Genomic DNA, 14,180 nt, shown 5'->3' on the forward strand with positions numbered 1-14,180 from the left:
CCTTTAGGAAGGACAGACAAACGGGAGATGAAGTAATATTTCTCCAATCGATTGTTGAATGCTCAGAGCAGAGAACCCAAGGTTTTTCATTTCTTTTCTTGGATTTTACAAAAGCTTTCAATTCAATTGAACATACATTCATATTAAGTGAGATGAAAAATATAGGAATACTCAATTACATTGCAACACAATTAAATATATATTATCCAACACAAAATTAGTCATTCATATAGAAGGAGACCCATTGGTAGAATTGCAAAGAGGAATGCGTTGAGGGGATTCCATAAGTACCAGTCTCTTTTCAAAGGCAGTGAGAACCCTACAAATAAAAATGACAAAGCTCCAGAGCGTCTTGGAAAACGAGAAATTAACGAACCTGTTTTTTTTTGCAGATGATTGCATGGTGATACTATGACACAACACATTTGACAAAGAAAGTGCTAGCCTGGAGACGCTCTTAAAATAATATGGAAGATAGTATGGTTTGGTAAGTAATGATAAAAAACATAATAATGTAGATATTGACAAACTCAAGAAAATAAAATAGTGCTACTTATCTCGTTAAAAAAGCATTGGTAAGTCAATTAGGTTTAATTTTATGACTGTAGATTCCAGATCATAAATCGGATAAATGAGAGGATATCTCGCTCAATAATAGAAACCTAGAAGAAAAAACTTGGGAGTTCTAGATAAAATAAAACTTTGGAAAATGAAAATAATTTCGAGACTAAATCGTATTCTACGACGTACCCCTTTCGACAAATTGAAGACCAGGATTTGAAGAGGTATGTAGAGTTTGTGGACACTCCAAAATCAATCATTCAATGGAAACTCTTCTTACCAATGACTGGAGGGGGACTCGGAATGTTGGACCTAGAGTTGCACTAGGAAGTTGGTATTTTCTATTGGTACAAGGGAGCAAATTTTGTGGATTATCCTTCAAAATATTATACATGAAGCATTCAGAGGGACCTTCATAAATACAACGACATCATCTTCATAAAATGATTAAAGCTATCCAACGACATCCTCAAAGTGCATTGGAGATCAGTTGGGGCGAATGGCCCATTAAATGGAAACCCACAGGTCAAAATAGATCTCTCTAATAATATCAGATAGGGGCTGGCTCTAAACATCTTAAATGATGTTATTAAATAGAATAAAATTAGTCATCCGATCATGCTTATGCTACATAGTTCTTCACAGTTTTAAAGCCAACAGAAAAACCACCTCAACTAAGAGTAGCGCTAAATTTTAAGAACAAAATCATTAAGGAGTGAGTGAGAAAAAGAGACCATCCATACGACCTCTGTAACACCATAAAATGCATCAAAGTGGATAAAATGTACCAGAAAAAATATGGGAGGTCATTTTCCGATCCATATTTCACCCTTGTGCAGTTCTATCTGATATAACAGGTCGACTGGGGTGTGTAACATAAAGAGAAAGGTACGCCCTGCGAAAAGTGCAATAAAAAGAAATCGTTGGCCCATGTTTTTGTGACTGTAAACAACTTGAAGAAATATGGAAAATAATGTATGAAAGAGTCTATTGGGATTAGGAGTATTTCTTGTATGACTACATACTCTCTTTTTCTGGCGAGGCCACTAAGCAAATTGATCTTCCCCCAAGCCCTAACACACGTACTAATACAAGGAATGGGAAACAGTAATACTTTGGAGTAAAAAAAGGATCCTATTTGTTGTTTAGTACCTGTGACTAAGTTTAATTTTTTTTTGTTTTTGTTGTTTCCATGTTAAACGTTGCTATTTATATAGTATTGGTATTTATATTTGTGATTTTAAAACTTAAAAAAGTCGTCCGTTTTACAGCGTTTTATTGGAAATACGAAATCTCTTTTATATTTATTTAAACAGTATTTTTATTTTCTGCATTAACCTTAGATATTTAGAATAACTGTAACATACAAAATATAATCATTTCAGAAATGTTGACCTGCTGCTGCCCAGGATGTAGAAATGGATATTGTGAATCAAAAGGAAACGAACTTGATTCTATTTCTGCAGCAACTGAATCAAAATATACCTTACATACATTTCCAAAGAATGAAGAAATTAAGGAGAAGTTTCTGAGGTCCATATCCAGAAAAGATTTTATGCCTTCAAAATATGCACTGGTTTGTAGTCCCAATTTTCACGAACCATGTTACCAGTTACAAAGAAAAGATAAAAATCCTTTAAGATCTAAAAGTAACAAGAATATTGGTTATTAAAGGATCTATAAGTAACAATAATATTTATTTTTTAAAGGATCTAAAAGTAACAATAATATTGCTTTTTAGGGTCGTAAACTTAAGCCAGAAGCATACCCAACTATTTTTCAAAAAAAAATTCTGCATATTTATCTTTGAAGCCCACACCGAAAATATTTACCTCTCTATCAACAAGTGGGGATAGGTAATTTACATTTGTGCTTACAGCGAGGGTAGCACAAATGAAGAGTAAAAGCGAGAAAAGCACAATCTAGCATGGTGACAAATAAATAAAGTATATAGATCTATATATATATATTATATTCACAAATTAATGGCGAATTTTCATGGATGATGTCCCCAAATGGATCTATAACAATCTAGTATAATCCATGATACAAGAATACATTTCAAAATCTCTTCATGGATTTTAGATGAAGAAATAGACTACATATGAATGCAATCATTCTGATCTGATTTTTATTTGATAGTTTGATAGGAAGGAAGGATTAGAGACAGAAAGTGAGGATGCAGTCGAACTTTGACACTTTTTAAGAACTTTTTTTTCGTTTGGCCTCCTGATAAATGGACTTTTCTTATAACATCAATTCAAAAGGCAACCTACTCGATAGAGCCTTGAAAATAAATAATTCTTCCATTAAATAATAATTGTAAAAGATAATAATTAATTAGTGTTCAAAAAAGATGAATTATGAACCCAGAGACGGGGACTTATACCATCTTCCATTGAATACCCTCATTTTTAATCTATGTAATCAATTATAAAATTGTGTATAGTCTGGTGAAAAATTTTGTCGGACAATTTCATTTTTCGGAGTTGAAATTTGAAAGAGTGCTCCAAAAGCAATTATCAATTATGATTCAATTTTGTGGAAGAAAAAGCTAATTTTTATACAGGATTTCTTTTTATCTCCTTAAGATCTAACTTCTAATCGCACCTTGTCTTTTTTAGTGAGTATGAAGAAAGGACCTCTTATTAAACCTGATCGAAAAAATACATTCTTGAGGGAATATCCATGACATAGTAATGAGATTATCAGTTCCTTCATATTTCTCTTGTATTGGAATAGAGTGTCTCTTAGTGAACCTGTTTTCATCTACAGATGACTTAACATAATGTAAATCGTGTTTCAACTCTTGTAAAATGGATTTGATCTCCCTTTTTTAATTGATTAAAAGTGTTTCCAATTTGATTTCTCCCTAGATATGTTCATCCTTATCTTCATGTTTCCTTGAAACGTCCACTCGCTCTTATTTTCTGCCAGTATATCTCTATGATCTTGCTTCTGATACCAAGTTTTACCATAGTGTTTTACTAGTAATGTTCATGAAGCTTGCTCAACGGGCTACACATAAGTAATTATAAAAGGAAAGTTAACTTGAATGATCTATAATACCAGGAGAACTGAATAAGTTTACAGTTAAGTGTCACATCTGCCACACCCACACTAACATAGCATCTCTCCATTTTTATTCTTCTATTTCGTATTTATTTTGATTTCTATTCGCAGTCAGCGCTTATCTTGTTATATTTAATGTCACATTATTCGTTATAAGACAGACTTTTACTTATTTTGTTTTCTTTGACGCACGCATGGTATTATTATATCAAAGATTCCTAGAAGTGTAAAAATTATTAGTAAATTTATAATCATTAAGCCGTTAAGTAAAAGCCAATGCATATGGATTGTTATGCAATAATTTCCAGATAGCAATTGCGGCGTGCTCATACCATAACAAGAGTAGCAACCCTAATTATTAGATAGTTTACTAATGTCATGATTATTCCATGTTATTGTTCGTCTTCCTTATTTTCTACTATTGAAGGCAATTGTTAATGTTATCCAGTTGTTTCTCTTTTGGTATATTATACCTATATTGGTTGACGATGCGATACTCCGACTTTTTCTTTATTTTGAGTTAATACCTTTAAGATTCGAGAAAGAGGCTATCTACTTTCACCATGTTGATGACAATCTGGCTGTGCATGAAGAGTTTGTGATATTTTATGAGTTGCCGTCCACATCGGGGGAAATGATATAGAAAATGATTTTTGATGTAATCAACCGCCTGTCACTGTCGACTGACAATTTGAGAACCCAAACTTATGATGGGGTAGCCAACATGCTGGGCCAGTACAAAGAATGCCAAGAAGGACCGCCAACCCCTCGCTCTCTACTTCCACCGTGCATCACATATAGCTTATCTAATTATGCAGCATGAAGTCTCCGATTGTCCCGTTGATAGAGATGCCATCCAATGGATTAAGGAGCTGAGTGTTTTCTTCAAAAGATCCGGGAAGTTTAAGGCCAGTGCATAGCTCATAGTAGATGAATTCCCAATTAATATCATTCAAATTAATGAAGTTATGATACCGTTCGTCTTAACCTATAGAAGGCATCTTCTAGAACATTTTACAAGATCGCTTACTTAATAAGTATTAACGATGATAATAAGAGTAATAAGAATAATGATAACAATAATAATAATATTATTAATAATTATGATGAAAATAATAAGTGTGATCACAATTGTATTTTAACATGTGAAAGAAGCTATTGAAAATCAGGGATGCGGATTACGAGCGTATGCCGTGTTATGTGCGTATTAGGTGAGTGGAGGGAACGCGCTAAGGCAGTTAGCCAGAAAAGTCTTATTTAACTTTTTAAGGGAGAAATATATATTGAAAAGCTCGCCGTTGGTAAGTTTGGCCTGGGAAAATTCACCAGGGAATAAGCTCGGCAGGCGGAAGAATCGCCCTCTTTCATTTAATGTAAATAATAATGTCACTTATGTAACACAGAGCAATGAGTTCTAGTACTATCTGGAGGAGCAAAGCCTCCAATCACTCAACTTGTTGTGATGAAAAACATCCCTTTTGATGATGGATTCCACTTGGTGAACTCATATGAACTTTGTACAATTATGAGACTATGATATTTGTCGTAGATGTAATTTTATGTGGATATGGTATTTTAAGCTTAAGTAATTGCTTTGCTATGTGGTGCCTCTGGTGGTTCCTCAGTTTGCAGGTAAGAACGAAAAGTGGCGCAAGATATTTGGTTTCTAAGACACAAATTTGTAAGTTTCTAAAAGTAATATGTTTGTTAATTGAGCCATGAATGTTCCTTAAGTAAGTTTACCAATTACTGTATGTCTCTATTATCTGATTAGCAACTGTTAATCAAGCTATTGTGTTATTTTTGGTATAGGAATGAAGCAACAACTCTTTTTTTTTTCATCGAGACTACTTTTCAGACACGAACCTAGTACTAGCAAAACCTTCTCATGAGTGATATGTATTATATTTATTTGTTAGTTTAGATCAGATTATATTACAGGTATATGATATTTATATGTACAAATATATATGCATTTATTTATTTAAATATTAATATCGACGTTATTTTCTCAATTCAATTTTATTAAAATATATGTGGTCTGGCCACTCGTGTTATAGGCATTAATATATTATGTGCGCAAAATAAATCAGCGCAATCTAAAATAGAATAGAAAATGAACGTTATACAACAGTATACATAATAATACGTGTCAGAAAGTACTGCATTACTTTCTTTATAACAAGTAATATTCAAACAAACATATATTTATGTATAATCATTAATTGTTCAATTTCATGCTCCCACTATATGACTATTGTTACACTATTAGAGATATCAGGACTAACTGTAATACATTAGTTTGTTGTTAAGCTTGCAGTAGCTGCATCTTTTCTGTATTGATGACTATATATACATTTTAATTATTCTCACTATCATTGACAGCCCAGTCCTCCCCCCAGGTGTACAAAGCTGTCTACGCCACTGTTAATAATAAACAGTTAGTTTACGATTCGAATCAATTTATATTCCATATAACCATATCTCTAGAAGATATAGTATGTATTACGGCTTCTGGATCCTAAACTTCCTTGTTCTTCAGGTGGTTTTCCAATTTTAATCCCTTCATATGTTCTAATGTGTCATTTACTGTTTCAAAAAGCTTTGGTAATGTCGTTGGAGCTTTTTTTATGATTAATGATGTAAATCTGGTTTGTTTTTTAGCTGGCCCGTTAATTTGTAATTGGTAATATAAATATATTTTCCTAACAGTTGTCATTATTATTTAATTCGTGAGTAGTGAACATCATTTCTTAAATAGATTCAATTGTATTCAAAACCTGATTGAACATTCGTATGTGTTCATAAAGGAGTTGTTTTTATGCATCTCCCAGGTGCAATGTAAGTGGTTTTCAGTGATTTTTACATTAATTGCTCGGTGTCAGTGAGTTTTTAAGGACTCATTTTGTCTTTTTCGGGATCGTAAGTACATCGTTCAGTTATTATTTCTGTCTAAATAGACAGTTTTGATATATTACTTTTCATCATTCCTCATCTAAGAAGTGACAGAATAAGTTCTTCTATTGATCTTCATATTATAAAGTATCAACAAGTATGCCCCTATATTTCTATTAACCTTGAGAATACCCAAATGGGCAGTGTAGGACGAAAATTTTATCAAAGTACTACAAACAAGTTTAATTCATAATTTTTAGCTTCCTTTTAATCCGAAAAATATCGCTAATTTATTTTTTTACAAGGTTAGATTCACCACCTTACAATATACTCTTAGAAAAAAGAGGAAAACTTTAATGTTCCAAAAGGATTTTGAAAATGTTTTAGATAATGGTTTTCCATTTTTACACAAAATTACAAAATATACTGCAAACCTATTTTGTACTTCAGAGATAGCTGAGACAGAATACAAAAAAAAAATCGTGTTGGAAACTTACCACAAAAAAGTCTTAACAATTTAGTCTGAAAAGATCGATTGACCACTGTAATCACGAAAATTATTAAACGTGGCATAAGAATCAATCACTAACAGGAAATTTTGAAACTCTTCCATACACGCTTCCAAAGGCTTGTTGGTGGTGGGCTAAATTAGGAATGCAGACCATTTTTAGGTAATATTGCATTTCCAAATGCATAAAAAATCATTTTAATGGTAATAAAGCTTCTGGACCCGATGGTATAGATGGAAGTATTTTTATCCATTGCGTGGATGATGTTACCTCCCAACTTTGTCCTAATGAGAAAGTACATGTATATCCATGGGAAACTTTGAAAGTAGCTACCAAAGGCCGGATTGCTTATCCCTCAGAAAGGTGTGGTGACGGACAATAATAATTGGACACCGATTACAGTGCTCAATGAGAACTACAGAATTATTTCTTGTGTTCTTGTGAAATTAAACAAATTTTAAATTCCAAAATAGGAAACAAACAAAAAGGTTTCCTCAAGGGAAAAAGATGCCTGATATTTCAAGAAATGTACTATCTGCCATTGAGATTGCAAAGAAAAGGGAAACTTGTTGAAGACTTTACCAACGATTTTAATTCAGTTTTACATGGTCATGTCATGAAACAAGTAAAAAAAAACTCCTTCTTAATACTTTAATCCTGTCATAGCCATTGTCTTCAATCGAACATCAGTTATCTTTGGATGTTAGCAAGAGTAACCCTATAGTTTTGAAAAATAATTGTCCTTAGGCTCCCTTACTATTTGTTGCTGCGCAAAACGATCTTGCGGGTTTTATTTTAAAGAAATTCACAGGGTTTGGAGTAGAATTTGGGAACTCAAAACATATAATTGATATATACGCCAATGGCATCATGTTAATATTAGAGGCTAATTCTGAAGGACAATTAACTAAACGGATTGAGACTGTTTTGGGCTACATAAAAAAAAACATGAAGGAGAGCCGGCTTAAAAATCAATAATAAAAATTCACGATTTTTCCTATTGATAAATAAAGATTCTCAAATTGCAGATTGTGCAATTAGGTGTGCCATATAAATTCTTGGGATGGGATGGGACAGAAACGGTACATTTTATTTTTCGAACTGGACGTTTTTAAGACGTTTTTGGATAAATATATTAATTCAACAATGTCTTCTTTGGGAAAATGTAACCTTCAGAAGAGAATCAATCTGTTTAACTTCTTAATAATTCCTAATACAATTTACAAAGCAACAGTTATTCTCTGCCTGCCTGAGAAATCAATTGGAATGGAATATAGCTGGCTTTTATAGATTTTATTTACCTCCAATCAAAAAACCTAAATCTTTCATCAGACGATGAGTATCTACTCACCAGAAGAATCCTTGAAATATACCAAAAAGTGTTAATTGATCTTACGCGACATCTGAACGTTTTGTGTGGGGATCCATTATCTCATCAAGTGCGTGTTACACTCGGTATATGCTGGGAACAGATTTAATAAATAATCATCTGGATAAATTTTCTCCATCTTTAGCAGCAATTCAAAGGATTTTATGGATAAGATCACTATCTTTTTCATCGTCCTCAACCATTGACATGGTCCGACAAAATTGCAATAGAAAGTTTTATTTTAAATACCTTGTAGAACCCAGAAAAGTGGAATGGTTGGTTTTATGAAATAATATTATTTCGATTCCCGATTTAGGCTACAACTCAATATTCAACTGTGGTAAAAGTTTTTACCCCCTCATGTAAACTGCAAAATTCCATATAATGATCATTCTATGATATCCGAGAATGTTGTTCGAATCAAATTTTAACGAATATACTGTGTAACAAGTTTGAAAAGTTGTAAACCTACCGATATAATAGAAAAAGGAAATTATGAGCTCAATTACAAAAGGTAATGATAAAAAAACTTTTACTTCACTATCTCAAATCTCCACAGAATCTTTATTTTTTAAAGCTCCTTGCAAAGATTGTGGGAAATCATTTAATACAGTAATACATGCTTTTGTTGTCTGACCTGCTCTTTGTATTATGAAGGAAGTTATTTCCCTTAACATATCTGGACTACAGGAAAAGTTTGTCACTCTTCTGTTATTATTCAGGGTCACATCAAATGTCACCAAAGCTCCTAGAAGGGCACATGCCTTGGAGTTTCCTATCTTAATCTGAAAAAGTAGAATAGCTGGGATGTTAACTGATTCTCTATCAGTCCCATATTGTATGCCAGTTCTATATCGTCGAAAGAAATCATTCATTAGATCCCTGTATATTTTTCACAATTTGTTATTTCAATGAGTTTACTTCTGGGTACTTTTTACATACACCAATAACTTTAAATATAAATTTAGATTCTGTTGAGTAACCATTATACATAGGTTCCATTAAATAAATATAAAATAGTAAAAATACTTTTACCCCTGCAGTTGATGTTTGGCCATTATTTTCCACCAACTTTTGTTTACTACATTTGGCCAGAATGCAGTCCATGTTTCTGAGGCCAAACTTATGATTCTGACATTCCTGGATGTGACAGTAGATGATGAACATGGATTGCCTCTATGATAAGTCTTTTTAAAGATTTGGGTACTCATATTTTTCAGTTCTTTATTCCTATCAGTATGATTTATTTTTTATTATTGTGAGATCGTCGTAAATAGTCGTAAGTAAGATTTTATGAGAGATAAATTGAAAATACTTTTTTTTAATTATTGGTGGGTGTAGTCAACTTTGAAAAATATTTGTAGAATAATTTTTATAATAGAATCATTCTTTTGAGTAATTATAATATATTAAAATTTCTGAGTACTAAATTGTTATCCATTATAAAGTATTTAAAATAGTCTACGGGTGTAACAATAGGTAAATTTTATTGCGAAAAAATTATGTTATGATTGATTTAAAGTTTTGCTTCCACAGGCTATAAGATGTTTGCTTCCATTTTCCCTACTTGAGATAATTCACCACTCATGGTGAAGTTGTTGGGCCTGTTTAAATAATAAAACCTTTTGTAAAGTCAAGTGCAACTAAAATTATTTTCATTGTAAGGACTCCCTTTAAGTTTTCAATGCTTTTTATGTTCCGTATTCAATTGCCATCTTAATTTTTTTTTATGCACTAGGTGATCCTGGGGAGAATACCATTTTTTCTCGATTTTGGAACTTTTTTATATTTTACGCTTTAAGATTTTATTTGAAGAGTAAATAATTAAGGTTTCATTTACTCAAGAGAATTTGTTTTTAAAAGGCCTAGATTAGCGACTATATAGATTGGATTTTGATAATTTTAAGCAGAAATTTCTCAAAATTAAGTGCTCAGTTTTCATAATTTCGTGATGATGAATAATATTGTATAAGAAGGATATCTATTAATTTAAATATAAATAACATAGTTTTTATAAATGATTAGATCAACTTCATACTCAACCACAAATCAATATTGGTGCTGATATATGCCTATTAGAAGTCTTAATACTAAAAGTCGCATTCAAAACTCAAGACTATGTTCACAAGTCCGAGTCTTTGAATATTTTTATCCAGTCCTCGGATTGCTTTTGAGTTCATTAAATGTGCATAATATGGGTTTCATACTGTTTTTTGACTTCAGTATAAGCTCGCTTTTGAGTCAAAGTCTAGTTGAAAGTTTAAGTTATCGAGTCCAAGTCAAGTCGAGAGTATTTGATAATGAGATCAATTCGGTGTCCGCAAGTCTTCAAATAGAGACTGAAGTTCAAGTACCCACATGCATCCAATACTATTTTGTAAATAAATATAATTACGCTACAATTAAACTACTTTAGACTAAAAACAATTGAATATTTGAAACATTCTACATTTTAAATACAAAACCTTAAAATAAGTTGTTTTTTACCTTTAAATTACATTTTATAAGGATTGGATAATCTTATATTAAGTATAGGCACACATTTCCAATTAACATATAGTTTTAAAAAGAATAAAGTAGTTATCATATCTATTATTGATTTTCTATATTCAAAAGAACAATCAAAACTATAAAAAGTGTAAAAATAGTTTTGGAAAAATCAAATAAAAACTCTTCAAAAACCATACTACTATAATTGAATATGAGTTCAAAAGAGTTTTTAAGAAATAAAATTTTATCTAATTGTGCAATTAGTTGTATTTTATAAGCACTTAATGAATAACAAAGATAAACTCCACATTTCAGTTCGATAATGGAAAAAAAAGAGTGAAAGTTAGTTTCCAAAATTTGAATATTTCTTAGAAAAAGTTATGAATCTATTTGATATTTCTAAACAAGATTTAACTTCCTATAGAATATTTTGGAGTTAATTTACACCTGATAGACTATACTACACGGGAAGATTATAATATACAAAGGTCTCTTAGATATAAATTATGTGTAATATCATGATGGATAATTTTTCTTACACGAGTCGTTGTGTGGGCTGCATTTACTCAAAAAATAAAAGAAGTTATTTTGAGGATATCATCGACACACAAAAATTTAGTCAGTAGATAACCAGAAAATTATTCGTGAGGGATTTAATAAGTGATTGTACAAGTTCAAGAAGTAATCATCGATGACTAATAAAATAATTAAAACCAATATATCGTACACATATAAATCACGATACACCTGCTTGAGTACCATTACTCATATATACCTTTCTAAATTTTCATTTAAAAAATTAACGCTTGCATTGAGTAACCCTAAAATTGGGTTATTAAATCTATCATGTATGTACATTCAATTTATTTCAAAGAACTTTGGATATTATAATCTTCCAACTCTACCAAATCTCCACGTCAAAGTAAAAAGGTTCTGCTATTAAGTTGTCTCTTGTTTGTGGAGAAATGCCAAGTTAGTAATATTCGTCCTTCCAAAATTTAATTAATTATGGTATTTTTGCTTCGACAAACAAGACACATTTAAAACATAAAACCTTTTTAATTAAGAAGGAGATTTGTTGATGTTTAAAGATTATTACATGCAAAGCTCTTAGAAGTAAATTGTATAATCATGTATGAAAATTTCACGCAAGATAGATGTGGTAGTCCACTTTAATTGATTTAGTGGATTAGTAGTTATTTATATTATATAATTAATATTATACAATGTACAAAATTATTTTGTCCGTATAAAAAAGAAAAAAAAAGAATTATAATATTTTTTTTTACTTCAAAATTATTTTGTGTATTCTATAGACTTGGTATATATTTTTTACCTCTTAATAATCAAAGATTGCTCTAGAAAACCAGCATAAGGTCAAAAAAAGAAATAGATATCACATGGGTACTTGCTATAAAAAAAGAATATGTAGGCATAAACAGACATTTTCTGAAATTACTTTTTTTTAATATAAAAAGAAGTCTTAAATCTTCTTTTATCAGTCTTCGAGTAGTAAACATTCTATATTGTGGATTTTTATTTTCAAAAAACATCGGACAAAATAATTAGTTAGTTTTGGTCAAAAGTTCAATATTTCGATATTAAATTCAGTATATTTGTATCCGTAGCCTTTTAAAGAAGTTTCATTATGTTATAAATATATATTAATTTAATAATTTTCCAAAAAAATATAATCTTATCTAAAAATAAGCACTAAAGTAAAAAAGTTACTAATAATAAATTAAACTTATTAATACAAGTAGTATCTTGACAGTAATGTAGACAATCATTACAGGTATCATTGATTAACAAAATTTATCAATGTGTCCACGAAAAAGCCACATTAACATTAAAAATATTCATCCCATCCAGAAGTATCATCTAAAATACAAGATATTTTTACTAAAATATGTTTATAAAATCGGATTAATTACCAGGAGGAGGGCCTTCACTATCCATTGGATATTCATCGAAATTTGATGTATCTAATTGGTTTTTTATTTTAGGAGTGATTGGAGGGTGCAAGCTTCTTACTCGAAGTCCATCCCAATTAAAACCATCAAACCATTTATGCTTTTGAATATCACGGATACCTCCTTTCTGGTAACCTAAACGTTCAGCTGGATTGTCTCTACAAAGCTTTTTTATCAATTCACGTGCCCTTCCAGTAATTGTGCGGGGAAAGTCAATGGCATCTATACCTTTGAGAATAATATTGTAAGTTTTCATTGGGTCAGTCCCAGTAAAAGGAGGAGTTCCTGTAAGTAACTCAAACATAAGAACTCCAAGCGACCAATAGTCAGCAGAAATATCATGCCCCTTATTAAGAATTACTTCTGGAGCAACATACTCTGGAGTGCCACAAAATGTCCATGTTTTCCGTCCAACTTGTAGTTTTTTTGCAAAACCAAAGTCGACAAGTTTCACATAACCCGTGGTGTCTAATAATAAGTTTTCTGGCTTTAAATCTCTATATATTATACCACGACTATGCAAATAGTCAAAGGCCTCAATGACGCAAGCAGTGTAGAAACGCGTTGTAGAATCATCAAAATTTCCTCTATCTCTAAGAATAGTCCATAGTTCTCCTCCAAGACATGATTCCATTAGCATGTAAAGATATTTACGATCCTTAAAGGTCTTAAAGAGCTTAACTATAAAATGGCAATCCGATTCCTCCATTATTTCTTTTTCTGACATTATATGTTGTTGCTGACGAGTTTCCACGATCTGAAAAATAACCAATGAATAAGTAGATAAGATATAAATATTTTTTAAATTAACTGTTACTATCAATTTTAATGTCCTTTTTTGAAAAACTTCAAAATTAATACAAGCTTTTTTTCAGATATGCTTTTCATACAATTTAATCAGCATTCAAAGATATATCACGAATAAATTCAAAAATTAAGATAATTTAATTATATATAAATATAACACATAAGAGGCTAAGTGCTCGAAATAACCACCGATTATTTTTAGACTACTATTTTGATTACAAAACAAAACAAAATATTTAAATTTATTATTATTAGGTAGGCGTGCATTTAATATTCATGAATTCGACTTACTGCTGGCAAGACAGTAAGATTTTGAAGAAAAAAGCACGCAACCATTCATAGTCGATGACGTGACTAATGCTAGAATTTTCAATTTAATGTATCGTACTCACTGGTAGGCAGGAAAAACAGATTTTGACAAAACACGCAATCACTCATGAACTATAACGTCAATATTAAAAGCGTGGTGGAAGTCAAACATCTGTCGTATATGCTTTATGGTAT

The 14,180-nt window shown here is 31.2% G+C and overlaps 1 protein-coding gene across 4 annotated transcripts in view; it reads right to left on the minus strand.

The window, feature by feature from the left end:
* Positions 1-1,857: 1,857 nt before the first annotated feature.
* Positions 1,858-14,180, minus strand: part of for (cGMP-dependent protein kinase for) — a 66,981-nt gene continuing 54,658 nt past the window's right edge. For 2 of the 4 annotated variants that reach the window (XM_040721972.2, XM_071891937.1), the window contains 2 exons: positions 12,831-13,626; positions 12,490-12,777 (listed from right to left, as the gene is read on the minus strand). In XM_040721972.2, the coding sequence (XP_040577906.1) occupies positions 12,746-12,777; positions 12,831-13,626 (828 nt within the window). In that variant the 3' untranslated portion in view covers positions 12,490-12,745. Of the gene's footprint in view, positions 2,205-9,441; positions 9,637-12,489; positions 12,778-12,830; positions 13,627-14,180 lie in introns of those variants that run through there. The other 2 variants (XR_011782425.1, XR_011782424.1) reach the window with 2 other exon arrangements.

The sequence above is a fragment of the Lepeophtheirus salmonis genome, chromosome 12 (genome assembly GCF_016086655.4).
Source record: "Lepeophtheirus salmonis chromosome 12, UVic_Lsal_1.4, whole genome shotgun sequence".
Classification (NCBI taxonomy): Eukaryota; Metazoa; Arthropoda; class Copepoda; order Siphonostomatoida; family Caligidae; genus Lepeophtheirus; species Lepeophtheirus salmonis.